The sequence below is a fragment of the Meles meles genome, chromosome 10 (genome assembly GCF_922984935.1).
Source record: "Meles meles chromosome 10, mMelMel3.1 paternal haplotype, whole genome shotgun sequence".
Lineage (NCBI taxonomy): Eukaryota > Metazoa > Chordata > Mammalia > Carnivora > Mustelidae > Meles > Meles meles.
Window position 1 is genome coordinate 50,007,358 of NC_060075.1, and position 23,970 is coordinate 50,031,327.

The 23,970-nt window shown below is 34.3% G+C and overlaps 1 protein-coding gene across 2 annotated transcripts in view; it reads left to right on the plus strand.

The window, feature by feature from the left end:
* SKAP2 (src kinase associated phosphoprotein 2) overlaps positions 1-23,970 on the plus strand; it is a 167,027-nt gene that overhangs the window by 8,740 nt on the left and 134,317 nt on the right. For both annotated transcript variants that reach the window (XM_046020903.1, XM_046020904.1), the window contains exons 2-4: positions 1,114-1,219; positions 2,008-2,033; positions 10,286-10,393. In XM_046020903.1, the coding sequence (XP_045876859.1) occupies positions 1,114-1,219; positions 2,008-2,033; positions 10,286-10,393 (240 nt within the window). The remainder of the gene's footprint in view (positions 1-1,113; positions 1,220-2,007; positions 2,034-10,285; positions 10,394-23,970) is intronic.

A 23,970-nucleotide genomic window follows, 5' to 3' on the forward strand; every position in this document is an offset into this window, starting at 1 on the left:
ACATATACTATTATAGGCTTTGATACTGTTTTATCAGTGTGAGTTAGGGGACAAAGTAGTTAGATAAAAAGAAAGTAAAACATACATACATCTCTTCAATATGAAATATGGATGGTTTGCACTCATACCTACTTTAAAATTTTTTTATGGTATCCTTTATATTAAATATCTCAAAGTAAGATTTGAACATCTGAATATAAAATTAATTTAAGGTTGCACAATGGTTCATGAACAATATGAATGGGGCTATTATAAAGTCAAACCAGTAAAGACTAGTTGGAATTTTGTACTAGAAAGAACTAGAAAGCAGAATAATTTACAAGTTTATTAAATTTTAAGTGGAAATGTTATATGAAACCATGGAAATCTTATTTCTTGGTTACTATATTTTTAAATAGTGGATGAATCTACTTTTGCCACTTCTTCCTTTATTTAAAGAAATATTTCCAGGTGGTAAGACCCAGGCAGAAAGCAAGAACACACAAAACCACATAGCAGACTATCTTTTTTTTTTTTTTTTTGAAGGTGGCTGGTAGGATGGATGGGGCAGGTAGGAAGGAAGAGGGTTTGATTTGGAATCTTGGCTAGAAGAAGGGATTTATTTTTTCCTTTAAAACATTAAATATTGCACATACCTGAAAATGGATTACACTGGAAAAAACAGGCCCTTGCCAGAGACATTAGCTTATATTGATATAATATTGTGAATGACCCGTTTATCCAGAAGCTTACAAAATACTACAAAATGATAGTAACACATGCATAAAAGCTCTGTGCTTGCTTTTATATGAGAGAATTTGTTTTATGGGGCACCATAGTTTATTAAAACTTGTGAGCTTCTCTCTGGTTTAATGATGCCAAACATCCAAATAGCATTTGCTGTGCTAAGCATAAGTAGAGCATACAAATTTTATTAGCTAAGTGGTGAGCAGATTTGTTCAACTTAGTATTTGAAACATATTTCAACTGTTATGCTTTGGATTGATAAATAACTGTAACAAATTGTACAGATATTAACACTTATGGGTAGAAACAATCATTGTCTTATTTGTCTTCACAAAAAATGATTCTTTCCTATAATTTGTATCCTGTTTCTTATATTTCATGGTTTAGATGTTGAAACATTTGTGGCAGACACACTGAGAGGGGAAAATTTATCCAAGAAAGCAAAGGAAAAGAGAGAATCCCTTATTAAGAAGATAAAAGATGTGAAGTCTATGTAAGTCACTTACTCGCTCTTTTTTATTTCTTACTTAGAAGCAGCTTCATAGTTAACATTTTAATAAAGAATTATCTTGGAATTACCTTTCTTTATGTCCTAATTGAATTGGTGTTAAATATTTTAAAGGACAAAATATATGTCCTCTATGATAGTTTTTAAAATCTGACACACTTGGGGCGCCTGGGTGGCTCAGTGGGTTAAAGCCTCTGCCTTCGGCTCAGGTCATGATCCCAGGGTCCTGGGATCGAGCCCCACATGGGGCTTTCTGCTCTGCAGGGAGCCTGCTTCCTCCTCTCTCTCTGCCTGCCTCTCTGCCTAGTTGTGATTTCTCTCTGTCAAATAAATAAAATACTAAAAAAAAAAAAACTGACACGCTTATCATATTATCTTTTTTTAAGGTTCTTGATTATATATTTTTTCTAAGCATTCTAGTGAAATCCAACTGTTTAGTTTGATTATTGAAGATATATTTGGTTTAAATAATAGGACAAAGGTAGGTTGAGAATTTTAATATAAATACCTCTAGATATGGAAATGAATAAATATAATGTATATAATGGATACTAAATATTTTAATCCTACACTGTATCTTGGGTCTTTATACATTTGTTATAAATCCATAAGGCTTTTGGAATTGTCATTTCAGGATAGGAAGTGCTTTTTTCTCTCAACGTGTCTTTATGATACATATTTTAAAATAGGTGTGAATTATTGCCAATGAATAAACCTTGTTTCGATTTGTCAACCCTCATTTTAAAATATAATATTCTTGCTTTATTTTCCAGCTATCTTCAGGACTTTCAAGACAAAGGTAAATTCTTAAGTTTGTCCACCTTGAAATTTTTTATCCTTGTGGAGATGTTCAGTAGGGTAATCTAAAACATATTGAAATTTGATAGTTGGGATCAAAATTTAAATTTCCATATTGTATACTTAGACTTTCAACATGAGAGTGCTAGCTCCCCCTGCTGAGAAAAAAATTAAAAAGCAGATCCAGAATCTAGTCTGCACAGTCTCCTGATGCAGAAATCTTATGTATTTGATATTCTTAGGTGCTTTAATGTTTTCTCACATTATGGCAGAACTTTGTTAAGAGAAGAACTTGCAGGTACACATGGAATAATTTGGCAGAGAAGAGGTGAGACGCTAAGCTAACACCACTTAACCCAGCAGAGATGATTTTATAGCTGTGACGGCATCAGGAGGGCCCGTGCCTCACTGCTCATAGGTAATGTTTTTAAAGAGTGATTGTCTTAAGGCAGTATCAGTTTTTGTTTGAAAGGATGAGTAAAATCTTTTTCAAATGCTTGTTTTTATTATTGTGATACTTTTAGTATGAATAAATGTATGCTATAGAAATTTTCAGAGAAGGGGTTGAACTTAATTTTTTCACGGTATGTGAGAGTGCTGGTAACCTGATTGACTTCCTTTAGATTTGGGGCATGGTTGTTTAACGTATTGCAAACCAAATCAGGAAGGGCATAGGAAGTTCCTACTACTTCATGTCTTCAGTTCTATAAGGGAAACTGGGTATGGCCCTCACTTCCAGGATGCTAATTCATAGGTCATGACCTGGAGCCTGTGGATGCTGGGATGAGGGTCACAACATGAGGTCAGCTAACCAATGGGGAGTTAGGATCTGAGTTTGGGGGAAAACAGTATGGCATCTTCTAACTGGGGTTAACAGATACCACCGAGTAATTCCTATCTCTACCAACTGATAAGTGAGAAAGTAATGACAGTTTCCATAAACGATGTACTTCACCAGGCAGACCTAAATCCGAACAGTTATAAGGAAGCCATAGTTTCTTTTTGCGTTAAATCATCAAGATCGTTGTGATTGGAGGGAATGAGATTTTTTTTCATATGGAAAATTTTAACACTATCAAATAAAGAGAAGAGCAGGAAACTCTTCTTCCCCACAAATACCCACTTCTTTGTACGTGACATCCAGTCCTGAACTGTGGGTTTAATCATACTGCATTTTGCTTAGTTGAGTATAGACATAATGAGTTTATATGTTCTTATTATAACATCTGTACAGTGCACTGTTCATAGAGGAATACTAGATTTCAGGTTCTGTCTTAAAAGACATACTCTGTTCCAGTGATAATTTATCAAACTCTCATTGTGAGTTAATTACTTGTACATTAAAATTTTTTAAGCTAAGAAAGCGTAATAATGAAGTCATCGTATAACTTTATGATTCAATAATCGGGTAGGAACTTTGTCTTTGGTATTCTGGTTTACGACTTGTTCAGATGTGTAGATATTAAAATTATTTTGCTGAGATACAGTCTTTGCCTCTAAAAAAAAATGGAAATTGCTAGTATTTGATAGAAAGTGAAAAATGAGCCTAGAATAGGAGTTCAAACATCACGGGATTCAGAGATTCCCCATAACCGCCTTTCTCGGAATAAGCCATTTGTAGTTCACTACTCCTGTGTTGAGTTAACTAATCACCAAGAGTGACTGCTTAAAAGTAAGCCTATGGTTAAATTAGGTATATACCTTGGAGAAATATGAGAAGCTAAATAATTTTATGCCGTTATACCCTCAAAATATATTCAGCTTGATTCTAAAAAAAAAAAAATTCCTGTAGTTAGGAGTAGCAAAGTTAGTACAGACTTCATAGTTACAAAGTAATTATTCAAGATACCTTTTTTTTTTTAAAATAGGAAATTAGTAAGGATCAGATCTCTACATTGAGTCAATTCACCTAAGTATGTTTTGATAGTGCTGCTTTTCTTTTTCTTCTTACATTTTCTCTTTGGGGTTTTGGGTTGTCTTCATCCAAACAGACCTGGGCAGAATTCCTTTTGGCTGTTTTCCTGCTCTTTCTCTTTTTCTCCCTCCCTCTCTTTCTCCCCCTCAGGTCAGTATGGGGTCACAATGAAGTAAACAGAGGATGTTTTCCTCCTTTTTACTTTTATATTCCTATTTCACCTATTTTATCTTTTTAAAATGGCAGTTAAATATGATTTTAATACCTTTAATGGAAGAAAAGAGGACCAAGAGAAGCGTTAAGTAAAATTAATTAATTCAGTTATTAATTTCTAATTAGTGGATTAATTCTTTGTCTAATGTACATGGATGTTTATCATCCTTCCTTACTCCGTATTTCCTCCCTCCCCTTACACCGTAGGTACTACCCCATCATCCTGAGATTTAACAATATAGAATTTATAGTTTGTTGTTTTTCAGTTCTTAAAACTAGATGAACTGATATAGTTATTGAAACACCGAGCTGCATAGATCTTTAAGTATTTCCTTTTTTTTTTTTTAGGTGAGAACAGTTTGAACTTGTAGAAACCTGTTTTATTACATAACTCCTAGATATTGAAGCTTGTTCATTAAGTTAATTTTCTGTTTGCTGTTTATAATCATTTTCAGTTGCTGTCTGAAGATTTCCCTTTCATTTCTTTAATTTATTAAGGATTCTTGATTATATCTCCTTCTATACTCAAGTCTAGATCTGATAAACTGTGACTTTAGAATAAATTATCAGTGGATTTTTTTAATCCCTTAATTTTACTTGTATATAGGAAAGATTTGAACCTAAGCAAGTAGAACCTATCTTGCGTAGTCTGGTCCCTGTTACTTATTTGAAATTTTGCCCATTCTATCTAGAATAGAGAGCTTTTTTTTTTTTTTGAAGATTTTATTTATTTATGTATTTGTGGAAGAGAGAGTGTGTGCATGAGCGAGGGGAGGGGTAGAAGGAGAGGGAGAGAGAATCTTTTCTGAAGATTTTATTTATTTATTTAGAAGGGGGTGGATATGGGGCAGAGGCAGAGGAAGAAAGAGAATCTCAAGCTGACTCCAGGCTGAGCATGGAGTACAACTCAGGGCTTATCTCCTGACCTTTAGATCATGACCTGAGCCAAAAATCAAGACAGACACTTAACCGACTGAGCTACCCAGATACCTCAGAGAGAGCTCCTTATATCCTTCAAATATTGTGTGTGATGAGGTAATTATCCCTAGTTTCCTGTTCTCGGTTGCAATATAGCCTAATAGTATTGAGTGTACTCCTGAATTCAGGCTTCATGCACTAAAATTAAGCTACTTTTAGAATTATTTTAGAATAATTACGGTTATTTTAGAATTTGTTACTGTCATATGACATGGTCATAAGTCCCTTAAACATGACCTGAAGTAATTATTTTTCTAATAAAAATATATTACTAATTGAATAAAGACTGTTACTGAGTATAAGACAGAATTTTCTAATATCCATTAGATATATGATAAAAAAGTTTTACTTGTGTCTTGCCCTTATATTAGTCTTTTTTTTTTACTCGTGTAATTTAGGTTTGATTCGTTTCTTTACAGAATGATTAAGATAATGTGAAGATACCCATGCATGACATATATGTCTACTGACATTCAATAAATAGTATGTTTATTTGTGTTCCCAGATTCATCTTCATTTATCAAGAGGATTTAAGTAAATCTTGATTTACAATTTAGTTTTCAAATAATTTTTGAGGAAATTATAAATTGTTGAAAGAAGGACATATTAACACGAGACAAACATTTCAAGAGAATATTTTCAGATTTGTAAAATATTAGTGTCTATAGCTTAAAAATGTGACTGTATTGTTTTCAGTTCCCTTTAGATGTCGTACCTAAAAAGCTCCCATTTTCTTTTTTAAAATATTTTCCATCTAATTAAAAAAACATGTAATTGATTTTGTCCTTGAGACTTCATTGATATTGTTAAATATACATAGATTTACTTAGTAATTTCCTTTGACCTCATTTGTGTTACTAAGTTTATTAATGGACTAAAGTGCGTTTTAAAAATAGCTGGACTGTTAGGTAAGAAGGGATTCATTTTAGTTTGTTCTGATGGAATCCTTAGGCGCACAGAAAAGTCAAAAGTTTGGATGATGTTTAATTTCATTTCCTTTATCCTTTTAAATAGAGTATATGTTTGGTTGAAAGTTATCCCACCAATGAAATCTGAGCAAATAACTTGAACTTCCTCCCTGCCCCCCACCCATCTCTGGCCTTGTACAAATGTGTTAAGTATGTCTGAAATTATGGGGCCAATAGTAGTAGAAGTATATTTCAGAGGTAGTGCTTGAGAAATGATATCCTTATTTTAAAGCTCTGCCTCATGTATGCTTGCTGTTAAGCCTTCCGATTGCAGATGAATTATGAACAGAATCTCCTTCTTTGTAGTGACCCAAATCCTTCAAAGTCTGAAGAATTAAACTATAGATTCCCGTAAGAAATGTCACATTAAATGCTTAATTCTGTCAATTTAGTCGTATGTTATTACTTGAGAAATTAATTTGGACAAGTGAATGGAGTAGAGAATTAGAAATTAATTTGTTTTCACTCAAGTCCTTTTTATCCTCAAGTTTGCCTTTCATGTGCTAAAGGGGGAATGACTATCACCTCAGTTTAAGGTGTATTATTTCGTTTAATGTTTACCCGATAGTGTTTCAGCTGTGTTTGACAAAACAAGCAGTAAATTGGTTCCGTCACCTTCCGCAGTGGTAGAGATCGTGACTGTCAGCTGTTGGGGGCTTCATCTCCAGGCATTTAGGAAAATGTTAATTGATGATGAACAATATAATAAGGAAGGGATAATAGTGATTTGAACTCAACTATTATAAACTTAAAAATGCTTATCAGAGAAATATGCTGCTGTGGTAAGATTCAGCTTTGATTTTTGCCGTGATATTTAAGTTGCCACTGAAATTACAGGGAGGGAAGTCTTGGATCATTGTCTTTTAGACTATTAACTTTGTATCGTTAATTAAACTTTTAAAAGTTGTGGGATAAATCAAATGGTTTTCTAGGGAAACAAGAAACAGTATTAATGAGCAACAACCCCATAATTATCCTTGTGAGTACATAACAGGGACACATTCATGTCTTTTCTTTGCGCAATAACTTTTACAAAGAAGTATTTTTAAACTGATCATTAATTTTATGACCACAGAAATGAGATGCAAAATTTATGCTGTTGTCATTGGCACAGGCTCAAGGCACCACTGACATTATGTGTGATTGTAATAGAATGGCTGCCAACTAATGATTCTGTAGACATTTCATTTGAGCATGCTTTTCTTTTAGATGTCGGATTAGGCTGTAATGCTTTCAATTATGTCTGTAAATTGTATTGGATACGTTTACCTGATGCCCATTGTTGCTTTGGAGTTCAGTTTTCTATTACATAAACACAAGTTGAACATTTGCCTTTTAATTTATAGAAGTCTTTGCAGGTATAGCTACAAATACTCAGCCCCTGGGGAGGAGGAGAAAAAAAAAAAAAGCTTTGCACTACTCAACAGCGACCCCTGTGTTCAATTAAAGGTCCTTATAATACAGCTCTTTATTGGGTTGAAAAAAAATAATTGGGAAGGAGGAAAAGGGATGGATCATCCCTGGAACAGCAGTAAAATGAAGAAGACCATTTTGAAAAATGATGTGTCATTTCAACTTAATGTGGGTTGAAAAGGGAATAACCCTATATAGTTACCACAGAGATTAAATTTTTTTTTTTTTTACTTTCTGGGTTAATTCGAGGGAGCTTAAAAAAGGGGGAACAAAGGGGAGGGGGAAGAAGCCAGTAGCAGTAGCAGTATTTAATTTATTTTGTTTTAGATAAATATAAATTACCACATTAATTACAAAAAACATTTGAAATGAGCTGCAGTACTTAGAATGGTAAGCTGAAGACGATTTCCCTTAAATGATACAAATGTATTTTTTTTTAAACACAAAATTCAGAAGACTCTAACATGTTAGTAACCAATTTGTATAAAATATTCTTAGCTCATAAATATTAAGTTTAGCTTTAATAATGATCTTTTTTGCTGTGTGCATGCATATATAAATATAGATTGTGGTGTGCATGTGTGTATGTGTATATACATGGGTACACACGTAAAAACATGTAATGGATATTACCAAAAGATGACAAATCCTGACTTTCAAAACTTCTTTAATTTTTTTCTCTGTATTTCTACATGGAGCTTAATAGATTTAAACCTGAGCATCTGAACCTTTTTCAAAATCATTTCCATGTGTTCGTTGGTTTTACTCTTATATTTTTATATTCATGATAGTATAATATGCTGTGTGCCAAGTCAGGGCAATATATTTGAGGTATCCTGATACTTTTTTTTTTCACAGCAAGATTTATTTTATAGTTAAGGATATGAAATATCCTTAGCAAATCCAACCATAACAATTCTTACTTTATTGAGAATATAAGGATACTTCAGCAACTAAGAGCAATTGAGGATTTTGTGATCCTTACTACTATATATCCCATGAGCTGTCACTCCATGTCTGAACATACTTTTCCTAGCACTTAATGAGGTTCTCTCTTATCTCATATTTGAAATCAGAGCATGCTGCTTTCCATAAGAGAAATACTGTAAGGGATCAGTGAATGTTCCCAAAAGTATTTAAGTATTTTGAACATTTTAGTTTTCTTCTTCTTTAAAAGATTTTATTTATTTGAGAGAGAGAGAGAGAGAGCACGCCAGGGAGAGCATGAGTGGGGCGAGGGGCAAAGGGGGAAGCATTCTCCCCACTGAGCAAGGAGCCCGATGTGATGTGGGGCTCGAACCCAGGACCCTGAGATCATGACCTGAGCCAAAGGCAGACGCTTAACCAACTGAGCCACCCAGGTGTCCTACTTTGAACATTTTAAAAGAAAAAGAAAGTACGATGTAAAGAATGAAGAGTGTTTCCTTGTATTCCTTGGAGTTTTATTTGGTGAGGAAACATCCATATATGATACACCCGGTGGTAGAATCACCAAGGGCAGTAAGATAGTCCTCTGTGCTCTGCTCTTACTGCCTTGATGGGAGATAGCCCTATCTTTTTCAGGATAAGGATGATGGATGCTGACGAAATGCCAAAATTATAAAGAAATAGAGCTGAGTATTGATTTTTCTTTATTATTTTGACAGTGTTTTGAAAGGGGCTTTTCCTCTACCAAAAATAATGGTAAAAAATAGGGTGCAATGTCAGAGGATACAGATTTTGTTTTGGAGAGAATGGTAGCTTTAATCTGGGTCTGCTCAGCAACCATGGTCTTAAAGTAATAGTGTAGGTTCTCTCAGATTCCCATGGAGGTTTTCATCCTGCTTTTTGGGTGCTCCCTGAAGTAGCTAGTTTTCTCTTGAATTAACAGATAATTGATACAGTATTAAGGATACATTATTTTGAATTTTATTGAATTTTCTTTGGATGTGGTTGAATATGGTTGAAAAAATGAGTGCTTATATGTGACCAAGGTAGTAAATATCTGACATGCTCTTTTAAAAAACATTATTCTAAATGAGTATGTGGAAAAAACCCAAACCACAATAAGATTTTATTGTCGGGATTAAATAACTTCAAACCAAGCAACCAACCAACCTAGGTTTTGGAAATCATGTGAAAACTGGCTAGAACATTAAAAAAAAATGGCAACATATTAATAAATGAAAATTGAAGGTGTCAGTTTGTAAGTCACTTTGTTTGAACTTAAAAGGGTTATATGAGTTTTAAAGTAGTTTTTCCCATGAAGGATTCCTGCTCTTGAAAATGTAACTGAGTATTTTTAATCTACTCTAATGTAACCCTGTGATGTTTCATGAAAACCTAAAATGTGCATGTGGCTTTGAATGATCAATTTCTCATCATAATTTTTCAAATTATTGAGTAGGTAAATGGAATTAACTTGAATTACTTTCTCTGTTGTGCTTTCCTTTTTTTTTGGTTATTATTTTGGTTCTGTTTCTTTTTTGTTTGTTTTGGGCGCACACTCTTGTTTTACCCTGCTTCTACTTTTTTTTGTATTCATCTTTGTAGAGACCATCCTAATTCTGGAACTTGCATACTTTTGCATCAGAAATAAACAGTTGTCCACTGACTTCCAGAAACTATTTAAGTTACAGTAGATATAAATTAAAATAGGACCTGTTTTTACTCTGTTTTTCCATGACAGTGACTAGGTTTAAGAGTGAAATTTACCTCTCTTGACAAAGTAACATATTTTAAAGATGGCTGATCTATATAACAGGCTTTTCTCCAATTCTTCTATAGGTGACGCAGAAGATGGGGAGGAATATGATGACCCTTTTGCTGGACCTCCAGACACTGTATCCCTAGCCTCAGAAAGATATGATAAAGATGATGAAGCTCACTCTGAAGGTACGTGTTGTTTTGTCATCGAATATACCTCTAGATGTTCCAGCACAAGACAATGCAATGCGTAGAGGTGGTGGTCTTGTCAGAAAGCAGGGAATGTGGAGGCTTCAGTCAACTTACCTTTACCAGAACCTTTTAAGGAACAGAAGAGCTCTCTCTAGTGGTTTTCTTAAGTATGTAGTTCCTTTTCCTAGGAGATTTTCTTGACTAGAATTTTTAAGAGAGTGTTTACATCACTGTGTGAATATTATTAGTGAGTTTGTTGGTTAATTTAATATTATCAGATTCTTGCTTAATTTTATTGTGCTGTTGAATGGCTTCTTGTATTATTTATTTTATAAATAATGAAAAAGATTTTTGATCTCTTTTTTTGAAAACATATGAAATGAGTTCATAAAATATTAAATTAATTATTCTTACATTGCCTTCTCACATTAAGACCGGTTTTCATCAAATGCTTCTTTTAATACACATTTTCATTTTCCTGATTGTCACCTAAAGATAGCCCACATTATGCAGTAATACTATTTTTTTATAATGTTCTGTATTAATTGAATGAGTAATAAAGTCAATTGCTTATCTCTTCGTAATTTTTAAAAACTCGCCCAACTTACGAAACTTGCTTTTAGTGTAGCATGTGCTTTCTGTGTTCTAGCCAGTTGAGTGCGTCTGCATCCTAGAGACCTTATAAGGGTGATACATGGTTATAAATTAAGAATGTGTATCAATAAATTAGCCATGCATATTAATTCGTGGCACTCAAAGTTTCACGGAGACACAGAAGTGAATAATGCCTTCTGCCACTGTGTGATGATCAAACTGTGCAGTTCCATCTCTAAATACAATTGCTGAATGAAAATATGCTTCTTGCAACAGAGCACTCCACATTTTATGTTATCCAGATTATTCCCTTTGGAAACATAAATTGCTTTTATGAGGTATAAAATTATGTCTATTGCAGAACAGGGATAAGTCAAGTACATGCATCAGTGATAAACATTCTACCACTGATTCAGAACAACACAATCTTTTTTTTATATTCAGAACTTTGTACAATGTGTAGCAATAATAATCGTATCCACTTTATGTTGGATTTTACATTTTGGCAAACATTTAATTTCTATTTTTAAAGGAAGAGATTTCTTTCTCTCATATTCCCTCTTTTTTTAAAAAGATGCACATTTCTCTTTGGTCACAGTTCTTGTCTGAAACAGAGCGTTACCCTTTCTAATCTGGTCTTCAAAAGCATTTCTACTAGAAAATATTTTATAATTGATGAAATAATATTTTCAGGCAAAACAGTGAATTATTATTTGAGTTGAACTGTTTTTCAGACACATTACAATGATTTGTTTTGCTCCACTGTTAAGTGTTGGTAGATAGAAATGAGTAGGTGGGTATGTGGATACATATACAGAGATATTCAGATATATTTATATGTAAGAGAATATATATGCACACACACAAATTGTTCATAGAGCATATATGCTCAGAGTTTTAAAAAATAGCATAAATAATTTGAAGTACAGGGAGCATTATTTACCTTCTTTGAGAAATTGTAATCTAAGAACTCCAACAATTAAATATCTATGAGAGCCAGTGTTTTGGTAGAAAAAGTGAATTGTTACTAAATTATAATGCATTTAAGTAATTATCATATTTTCTTTATTATGAGTAAATAACTTATGTTTGTTTTCATAGCCAGATATATAGGAAATACATTAATAGCAAGGAAAAGATTTACTGTTTAAAGATTACATTATCAGTATTTAATATTATTTAAAAACTTATACTTATGTATAGCAGTAAGTTTTTTTGTTAAATATAGGTGCGTTTTCATTAGTGTTGGTGTAAGCAGTTCTTAAGCAGATTGAAAATTTAACTTTTAGTATCACTCATTTTTGGTATATAAAAATACCATATATGATAGTTTTATTTTTTTCTCCTAATAATATTATAAATTAATTTTAAAACTACCACTTGGATTTTTAATTTCCACGCTGAAATGTTATCTAGTCATATCAGTCTCTCTCCCTTCAACTTAGATTTGAAATGTGTTTTCTTTCCCTTGCCAAATAAATTTTCCTTCATTATGGGACCTCAGTCTAATGATATATTAATTATAAAAAGATAATGCATTTAACAATAAGTATAACTAAATTAGCTCAGGTCACCAAAAGGCCTTTTGTCAAATCAGATTGTTGTTTTGTCCTTTTGACTTTTACCTTATGGTAGGCACTAACAAAGTATCTGAACTTTGATGGATTATAAACTCTAAACATGATATGTATTTTTCATAATGCTAATGTAATTTTCAAGGTACTGAAAAGGTCAAACCTGCACATCTTTGTGTGCATTCTAAGTCTGTCTTTTCCTTTAATATTTCTTTTTCTCTGTTCCTCTGGTTCAAAAGTTCACTCAGTTCCCAAATGGCTACCTAATTTTCCAGTTATTCCCTCAAGCCATATGTGTTTTGGTTTCTTTATGGTTTATTAGGTACTGTAGGAAAGTAGCATAAGTTATATCTTCTAATGAAATTCAAGCACACTTCAGTGATGCTTCGACTTGATTGCTGGTAGCAATTAAATCACAGCCAAGGAGAATAATGCATAATCTCACAAGGTCCAGACACCCTATAGAAATTGAAGGGGGATGAAAACAGAAAACAAAAACAAAGTCTTCAAACCCGGCCAGACACACTGTTTCCAGCCTGCCTTTTTTTTTTTTTTTTTTTTTATTGGCCAACTGCCTGATTGATAGCAAAATCATAACTTGCTGCATGCTAACAGGCAGAGTTCACTTTTAGGTTATTGTGAGCTGATAAAGGGTTAGATGGAGTTTTGATTTTCGCATTGGACTTTGGTACACCAGATTAATGGAATTTCAATGAGAGACTTGAGTAGCCACAGCTTTGTCAGAGAAACAGATGGAGACTCTATAGTCATGTCTACTCATTAATACTAGTTGCCTGAAAGGTGTGCTGCTTCTCTATACAAAAGAGTTGATATAATTGATTTTTGAGTAGTGCTTCGAAAAAAAGTACCTTATTGATGACTAGAATTGTAACATGGATGGTGACAGATTTTTGTATAGCTTGTAGTGTAAAAAATATTGTAGTTTGTAATTTTTTCTTCTCTCTCTTTGGAAGCGCTTTTTATTTTTATTTTTTGAGGGAAAATACATTTTAAGGCAATAGCAAAAGAGGAGAGAGTGACATGCTAAATTAGCTTTTAAGAAAAACAGTACGAATCTGTATTTTATTTTTGCATAATTGCATGACTGCTGTTAGTTTCATTTTGGTGTGGTAATATTTATAAAAACCCATACTTACTGGAAATTTCTATTTTATTAAGTTTGTGCCTTATTTTTTCTGGGAAATTTAAAGCAAATCACAATGGTTTCCAGACTAAATCACTGTAAGAAGTTTTATTGTATTGTGTGGCTGGATATATGGAAATGTTAATATAAATGGTGTGTGTCAGTAATCAGATAAAATTAGAGAAAACGAAACTCAAAACCTTAAAGAAGACTATCCCTTATTGTACGTATGTTAGAATGCTTGCTTGGGCACTGAGGTGGGAGAGGCAGGATAGCCTTTAGACACTATATAATGACTTGGGTTTCCATTTTTCTATTCTGAAACCATTTTTCATTCATTTTCGTCATTTGTGAAAGAAGGCTTCTAACCACGTAGCGTTGTGGGAAGTCCCTGAGGTAAGGTGAACAGATTCGATGAGCTAGAAGACATATATCGGCTCTACCCGTCGATGATAGGTCGAAGAATCCCAGTGGACATTTGTTACAAATCTGATTCAGTCCTAACCATAATCACTTTGTGGATAAGAATCTGGAACCTCTAGGGTGTGCATATAGGAAGGCTAAAATGAAGCTGAAGATATAACACAGTCATTTATTGTCCTGGTATCTTCCTAACTAAAAATTCCCAAGTATAGGTTCCTGAAGACTATAGGCATTGCAAGGATGTAGGTTTATATGAAAAAAAATCTTGGTTTAGGAATGGAACTATTTTTTTAAAGCTGAGGGTTAAGGAAAAGGACTAAGCTGTCTTGATTATAATTTATAAAATAATGATTTTTCTCTTTTTTGGTGTACCTTTCTTTAAGATAGTGTAGAATATGAAAATTGAGATTCAAAAAACATACAGATCACTTATTTCAGAGGATTGCTTTAAAAAAGATGATCTCTGGGATGCCTGTAAATAATGAGTTCTCACAATGCATCTAAAACAAGCTTAGATATAAAAAACAAGCTTAGATATAAATCCATTGATGTGCACACACATACATTTAATGTGTAAATTTCTACACGTTGCACACCGAACTTTTGAGGAAGATATCTTTTTATGTAAAATGAGGTTTAGCTCTAATCTGTTCTTGTAAAAGCCACACGATAGATGCTTTACTTTTCTCTAGATTCTAGTAGAATATGAAACATTGTTTGAAACCAGGGGAAAAAGTTTCCTTCAATAATTTACCATTTAGGGTAAGGATTTTTCCTACCATAGTGTCATGTGATTTTTGATACTTAAACTCATACTTTTAAATTTTATTCTGAGAATTGAGACTCATTTGAAATTTGCACATATCTTGGTGTTTATGACATACATTAGTGTTGCACTTGAGGGCTTGTTTGTTTTTTTAACCTTTTGTTATTTCAACATACCAGTTGCTACCTTGTGTGTATTACAGCAATATAAAAAGATGATTACTTTAGTCCTTCTATAATGTATATAGCAAGTTTCAAGTATTTTGGTAGAAGTGCGGGGTTATAAATTAGGGTAATAATAAAAAGGAGGAAACATTTTGAATGTTCAAGATAATATACTGTGTGATTGGAAACAATAAAGTACACTGATGTGAAATATTTTCATGATACAAAGGTACATATGAGTAAATAAAAACAGATAATTATTGAGAATCACCTAAGTTTAAGCCATTGAATGGGAAAATACCTCAAAAAAGAACAGTGGAGGCCAATAAGACTATAACAAAGTGGACTAGATAAGAAAGATAAGAAAGTTAACAATACTCAGCATTGGGGTGCCTGGGTGGTTCAGTGGGTTAAGCCTCTTGCCTTTGTCTCAGGTCATGATCTCAAGGTCCTGGGATCAAGCCCCACATCGGGCTCTCTGCTCAGCAGGGAGCCTGCTCCCCACCCCCCATCCGCCTGCCTGCTGCTCTGCCTATTTTGTGATCTCTCTCTCTCTGTCAAATAAATAAATAAAGTCTTTAAAAAAATACTCAGCATTATGCAAAGTAATACATCTTTAGTACAGTAAATGAGCAGTTGTTTACACAATCCATGAGGAAGGGGAATTCAAAGATGACTAAAACAAAGTTCCTGTTTTCAAGAGACATGTAATCTAGCTGGAAGGAGAAGACAATCACCTAAAATAAGGTAATTAGCATCTGAGTTTCTAGTAAGGCAGATTCCAAAAATAGTAACTAGTATGTGTTACACTGTTCTCTTGATTCGATCTGTAACTAGTATGTGTTACACTGTTCTCTTGATTCGATCTGTACGTAGGCAAAAAACTGGCTTCATTGGCTTTCCTCTCTAATCTGTTGACTGAGTCAGTCATAAGTTTTCACATTATATTGAATTAACCAAAGCATAAATTTTATGCCTTATATTCTTAGAGGTTGTGGAGTCAGTCGTGGAGTGGGGGATGGGAGAGCATTTATTTAAGTGAGTTTTACATGGTTCCTGAAGTTTTCTGGAGAGAGAGTGGGAAAAGGTGCTGAAAAGAACATTTGGAGCCAAAGTCCAAAAACCGGGTTTTCATCAGTAACTGCATGTTTATAAGGGCAATGCTTTAACCCAAGGGAGTGTGGGCCCCACTCACAGGCCTTCGGGTGTCAGCGCCAGGCAGGGGGTAAAGGTGTTTTTGGCTCTCGCAGAGCACTGCATTTCCTAAGACTTAGGCACACAACTGGCTTTTCTTCCTAGCTGTCTTTGAGTTTGGAGAAGTTGCAATATATGGCTTCCTGTTTTCAGTTGTTTCTCCTGTTCGTAGCCTGAGCTAAAGGGTGAATTTAGAGTTTAGAAATCGAAAAGCAAAGGTTCTTCAAGACAATGGACTGACAGGAGTGCCGGCTGGCTTAATTGGTAGAGCATATGACTCTTGATCTTGGGGTCGTAAGTTCAAGCCCCACAATGGGTATAGAGAAAACTTAAAAATAAAATCTTAAGAAAAAAAAAAAAGACAGTGGACTGATCAATTTGATTTCAGAGGAAGGCATGCCAACCTGCATAAGATTCTAAAGGATTCTACTTCTTTCTACCTTAGAGGTGACTGTGCTGGTGGTCGGGGTAGCATCTTCAAGGAAGAAGTACATCAATATTTATTGAGAAATTAGTCTGGCTCTGAACTAGTTTCTTTCATGCATGTTCCTTTAATGGGCTCAGAAAGACCCTGTGTGGGAGACATTTTCCCTATTTTGTTGTAGAAATGGAGACTCAGTGAGGTTTTGGTCTCTTGGCCAGAACATCCAACTCTTAAGTAGCAAACTTCAATTTCTTGGGTCCCTCTGTGCCATGCTACTTAAAGAATTAGACTAGTTTTTCCTTCTCATTACAAGAGACATGCATATGGTTGAAAAAGAACAGAAGGATATGCAATGAAAGTAAAAGCCTTCTTGTTCACCCCACCCTAACCTGTCTATTCCCCAAGTAGCCACATGTTCCAGTGTCTTCTGTAGTTACCATAATAACGTTGGATGTTGTGTTCTGTAGAATAATATAAAAGTATACTCATTTGATCAACCTTAAGCAGTATCTGTTGATTCCCTTCGTGACAATGAGTCTTCAAACATCCTCTCCCACTTCTGCCTCCTGGTTTTTAATTTTATCTTTAGTTTTTATTGCGTTTGCTTTTGACTCAACTAATGTTCTTGTTTTGTAAAAGGTTTGTGCCGAACTCCAGCAGTACCTATTGACTCTTTGTTATAAAATGTGAGGGAATTTGTGCCCCTAGCCTTTCTTCCATCTCTCTTCTCCTTCTTCAATTCCAGTTTTCGTAATTAAATTATTTTTGCATTGTTAAAGTCTGTAACACTTGTATTTGATTCTCTAAGTTGATTGTGCTTTGTCTAGGAGTTAGGTTTTAAACCTTGGTCGTTTTCCTTCCTGCTAATGGTTTTCCTCAAATGTCTGGAAGCCTTGGTTATCGCTTCATATTTCTGAGTGAAGGATCCCATCATATGGTTTAGGTAGCTTGTGGGTGGTGCCCTTGCTTTTGCATGTCTATTATCCTAATACTATAAAGAGGCTGTTTGTCCTCAAGCATTTTCACAACTGACCTGCTGAAATCATTCCTTGGGGAAGAAGTATGTTCCCAGTCTACAGGTTGAAGGTAATCCAGAAAGTGTCAGTCAAATCTTAGATATTCATTAGAGTGAATGCTAGCTTTCTAGAAGAACCTAGATGCTATAAGCAGAGGATAGGAACTGTCCCTTTCCATAAAAAATTTTTAGTTTTATTATAATATAAATATAAATATATTTATATATAAATTTTAATATATAAATATACATTTATATATAAATTTATAAGTGTATATTTATATATTAAAATTTATATATAAATATATTATATAAAAACTTTTATATATTTATATGTAAATTTATAATTTAATATATTTAATAATTTATGATTTAATACTAAATACTAATAAACAATTTATAATAATAAACCATTTATAAGTTAATAGTAAATATTATACATTTATATATATAAAATATGTAATATATTTATATATATAAAATACACTATTATATCTAGTATTTGGAAACTTCATCAGTTTTGTTCAAACACAGAAATGTATGGCTTTGACACCAAATAACCTAGGAGGTCAGAAAAGGAAGAAATGATTGCAGACTGGTCTCCGTGAATGTTTTATGGAAAAAACTGGAATTTGAATCATAACTTAACAAGGGTAGGTAAAGTTTTAATTGGTAAAGGATGGAGGGGAGAATGCTTTTCAGATAAGCTGAGAAAGTGAAGACAATAGGAAATGTGGCTGGAAATTAGTGTCCTTTGAGGAACTGTGCAAAGGCCAACATGGCTTAGAGAGATTGAAGGCGACTGGGAGATGTGGATGGACAAAGGTAGCATGTCGCAAGCCCTGGTTTTCACCTCAGGTCCTAATATGGCCACTAAACGAGTTACTCTGGCTAAGGCCCTATCTTTGTGAATTTGTTTTTATTTCTTCACAGAGAATCCCATTATCTTAGGCAAGGGAGAATTAATTATTGAGGACTTTAAATGGCGTCACGAGGAGTTGAATTGGTAAGCAAAATGAATATCCATTTTAAGCTTTTGAGCAATGGAATGTTAACAACAGACAGTATTTTAGAAGCATTTAGCTGGTTGTGGGATATAGACGGGTTGAAAAGGATGAAAGCCTATAGTCTGTGAAGGAAGAGGCTATTTCATTAAGCCAGATGTGAACTGAACGGAGACTAGACAAGGATAGTGAAACTGGAAAGGAAAAGATAAATCTGAGGGAGAACAAACAGGACATGGTAAGTGGATATGTGCAGAATTTTAAAAAGAGAGAAGCCAAAGATAATTACACAATTCTAAATTGGAGGAATGACTGGAGGAATCGACTAAGAACAGAGTGGGAGGAAATTGTAAATGTTGGTAAGTTTGGGTCTGAACATTTGAGTTTGAGGTAACAGTGAACATCCAGTCTGCCTGGTAATTATCCAGATATATGGGGATAGAGATTAAGTGAGCCTTCTCTTTCCAGTTTCATTCTTTTGGGGGGCAGATATAGGATGAGCTATATTTTAGGTCACCCTAAAAATGCAGCACAGTGGTTGAGAACAGCTTCTGTCATCATACTGTCTGGGTTAAAGTACTGGCCTCGTTATTAATCTCTGTGACCTCCGGCAAAGTTGTTTGACCTATTTGAGTTTTCTCATCTAAGAAACTGAGGATAGTAACCACCCATGTCCTATGGCTGTTATGAGGATTAAGTAGGAAAAGTCTACACAGAGCTTAGAACACTTCCTGGCCCATAGTAAGGACATGTTAAATGCAACTTATTACAGCTCTCCAGCCTGTTTATCTAAGGATTGCCTTGGATAAGTGTTTCTTTCTGTGTTTGACACAGCTGTGTGCCTGAGGTGTTGTCTATCTTTTGTATTGTTTAACTCATACATTTTACTGGATTTTGTAGGATTTGCCGTTGGAAGTTTTAGAGATTCATAGTAGATGATCAATTTTTGAATTGAGTACTCTGTGTTGAAAACAGTTACAAGTTTAGTTTTCTGTAATAGTTATTAGTTTTCTGATTAATTAGTTTTCTGATCATGCCTTTGCTGGGAACCATTCTACCTCTCTGTTTCTCAGCTTTTCTCCAATGAGCAGATAATGAGAATATGAGAATAAAGAAATATTACACTTGGGAAAGTTTTGTAGATAGGCACCTGTAGCCCATGGAGGGAGTCACTCATTTTATACATGAACTCAATAGTAAGTGACTAAAAAACTTGCAAACTCTTGAGAATATTTGAATAAATTTGAACTATCTTGGAAGATTCATAAAGCTATACCTGGAAAAAAATGGTGGGGAAAAAAGTGGCCTGAAAGTATTAGGAAACAAGTGTTATTAGGAAATTAAATTATTAGGAAAACAGTGGGGAGAAAAGTGGCCTGAAATTATTAGGAAACAAGTGTACCAATCATTATCTTATTATTCTTTTTTCAGAGTCCAGTGGTAGATGGGTAAAGACCATACATGTCCAAATAGAAAGTGTAGTACACACAACTCATATAAGGCTGCAAATTCACTAAGAACAAATAAGTGCTCTGTTAATAAATAGACACAGAGTGGATTAAGGCAAAAATTGTTTTTTTAAATTTTTACAAAGATTATACAGTTTTTGGTATTTGCTTATCAGCATTTTCTTCAAAATTGAGAGTGAATTTCAGGGTCCTTATTTTAGTACTTCAAGGAAAATGGGATACAAATGCTGTAGATTTAAAAACAATACAGATACTGGGGCGCTTGGGTGGTTGAGTTAGTTAAGTGTCTTCCTTCAGCTCAGGTCATGATCCCAGGGTCCTGGGATGGAGCTGTGTCAGGCTTCCTGCTCAGCAGAGAGTCTGCTTCTCCTTCTCCCTCTGCTGCTCCCTCTGCTTGTGCCCTCTCACTCTCTCTGTCAAATAAATAGATAAAATCCTTAAAAAAATAATATGGAGGGGTGCCTGGGTGGCTTAGTGGATTAAGCTTCTGCCTTCGGCTCTGATAATGATCCCAGGGTCTTGGGATCGAGCCCGGCATCGGGCTCTCTGCTCAGCAGAGAGCCTGTTTCCCCCCCTCTCTCTGCTTGCCTCTCTGCCTATTTGTGATCTCTGTCTGTCAAATAAATGAAATCTTAAAAAAATAATATAGATAGTATTAAAGAAAATGTCTCTGTAAGAAGGGTATAAGAATCAACTTGAGTACATTTTTTTTTGAGGGGCTTTTTGCTTATGTATGAGTAGTACCTTGCAATACAGAATCATAGGTGAGATCGAGTCAATTTCTTTATTAATCCTCCTAAAATTATGGCTTTTGAGAAGATACATGATTATTAAATTAAAAGGGATGACTGATTTTATAGAGTCCATCAGCAAGTTTTGGGGCAGAATCTAGGATTCTTATTCTGTTTTTATAAAAGTAATATTATTGAGCTGTAATTAACATAACCATAGAATTTACCCATTAAAGTATACAATTCAGTAGTTTTAAATAAGTTCACAGAGCGTGCAAGTATCACTCCAATCAATTTTAGAACATTTTCATTGTCACAAAAGAGAAACCCTATTTCTAAGCAGATACTCCTCATTTACCCCTTCTTCCCCATGCCCATGGCCTCAGCAACCATGAATCTACTTTGTATATGTGTAGATTTGCCTAATCTAGACATTTATTTAAATGGAACCACAAAATATGTGGCCTTCTGTGTCTGGCTGCTTTTACTTAGAATGATGTTTTGAAGTTCATCTGTATGGTAGCTCCTGTCAGTACTTCACTCCCTTTCATAGCCCGATAATACTTCAGTGGTATGGATATACCATCTTTTGTTTGTCCATTCATCAGTTGATAGAGTTTTGAGTTTCTTTTTTTTTGCTATCATTAATAATACTGCTATGAACATGTGTGCTTAAGTTTTTATGTGAATGAATATGTTTTCATTTCTCCCGGGTATATACTTAGGAGTGGAATTGCTGGGTCCTGTGGTACCAGAAAGTTTCACTTTTTGAGGTATTGTCAAACCGTTTACCAGAGTGTTATACCATCTTGTGTGTCTATAAGCAATGAAAGAAGGTTTCCATTTCTCCCCATCCTCTTCAACACTTGTTATTGTCTGTTTTTGCTTTAGTCATCCTAGTAGGTATTAGGTGCTGTCTCATTCTGGTTTTGATTTGCATTTCTCTAATGACTAATGATGTTGATCATCTTTTCATGTACATATTGGCCATTTGCATATCTTCTTCAGAGAAGGCCTACTCAAAACCGTTTCTCATTTTCCAACGAGGCTGTCTTTTTAAGTTCTAGGACTTCTTTATATATTCTAGCTACTAGTCTCTTATTAGATATGTGATTTGTGAATATTTTCTTTAGTTCTGTGGGTTGTCAGTTTCACTTTCTGGATGCTGTCCTTTGAAGCACGAAAGCTTTTAACTGTGATGAAGTCTAATTTGTCTGTTTTTTCTTTTGTTGCTTGTGCTTTTGCTGTCATGTTTAAGAAGTCTTTTCCTAACTAAAGAAGTGTTGTTCTCAAGTGTTCTTAACTCAAAGCTAAATTATTTTTTAAAATACTGAGTTCTTTTACTCTGAAGAGTTATGAGATTAATGTACTAGTTAAAACAAGGGCATATTCTAGCTCACCTTTTATGTTATTGTTACTTAACGCATATTTTAAAAATTGTGCAAATAGCAAAAAGTAATTTTCTTACTGCGCCTTTTCAGCTCAGTGAACTCTTGAATTCTGCAGCCTTTAACATCCTTAACATCCTTTAAAAAAAGAATTGTATTGTTGCGTATAATATTCCTCCCTCATTTCTAGCAATATGTATTTGTTGTATCACAAATATAAATGTATAATCACATGGATCTTCTTTCATGTCACTTTCATTTCACTTTAACGAGTTGTTTCAGAGGACATGGAATCAAAGTAGATGTTTTGTTCATTTACTGGCTTTTTGTTAATTTTCTTTTTCAATGTGTAGTTATAGGGGCAGGATTTAAGGGGTGCTGGGATCATTGCTGAAAAAATGGTTACTATTATTGGCTAAAGGAAAAGTTGGTTTGTTTCTTTGAATTCATCTCTTCTCCTCTGTAAGGATTCCTTTCCTAGGCCTGCCTCGCCACTCCCCCCTCCCCCCTTCCTCCCCGTGCAAACTGAGCAGTCTTGCCAGATAAGGGAACTGGGACACTAGGAAGCTGTGTGAATTATCCAAGGAGTGCTACTCAATGTGTGGTCTCTAGACTGATCTGGGTCTGTGATCCCTTTGTTACTGGTCTGCAGCAACATCGGTGCAGAAATTCAGAGTAGGTGCTTAGAAATGTTTTTCGTGTTTTGACATATACATGGCCATTATTTTTTTCCTAGTAACCCTTCTTTCCTTCCTTCCTTTCTTACCCCTCTCTCCCTCCCTCCCTCCCTCCCTCCCTTCTCTTTCTTTCTTTCATTCTTCTTTCTTTCTTGTTTATTTCCACAGTATAATTTGTCATGTTTTGGTGAGAAAAACTTCACCTCAGCTAGAAGCGCTGATCTAGAGTTGGAGAGAGAATGAATTACAGTAGTCTCAGGGCTCTTGATTTTTTATTTTTGGTTGTTTTCTCGGGAGCCCTTCATCTACATTCATAGTCATGTTTAATTTAAATGTCAGATTCATTTTCACTATGGAGAAATTTTAGGGATTCTAATTCAGTATTTCTTGTCAAATGTACTCACAAGTCCCAATATCATCATCAGATATTTAGTTCTACTTTTTCATGTGCAAGTCCTGCGAGCATTCTCCAAGTTCAGGTGTTGTGAAGCAATGGTGCAGCCTCGAAGCTTTGCAGTTGGAATAACCAGGGAAAATGCTAATGTAGCTTGAATACCGTCTGGTTCTTTTCCGTGCCTAAAGAGTAGAAACAGATAGTGTCATCTTAAAGACTCTGTCAGAAAAGTAATTTCATCTCAGAGATGTGCTTTTGTGTCATTTTGTTCAAGTGTCTTTAAAAGCTTCTCCTCACTTTTTAATACCAGCTATAAGCTTTACTATTTTGAACATGCCTATCACTTCAACATGAAAGGAGGTTAATAAAAATAATATTTTAATATAAAAAATAGTAAAATTCTTATAATGGGGACAAAGAAACACATATATATTTCTTTCATTGAATAGGACTTGTTTTGGTATTGGTATCCTGGGATTTATATATGCTATAAGCCTCTAATATGGTTAGAATAGGATTTCTTTGCTGAAAGAAAATGGGTCTTATGGTGAAGAATTGATTTTTTTTTAAAATCAAAGTAGGAAGAAAGAGTAACAATGTTGTATGTTTTAGG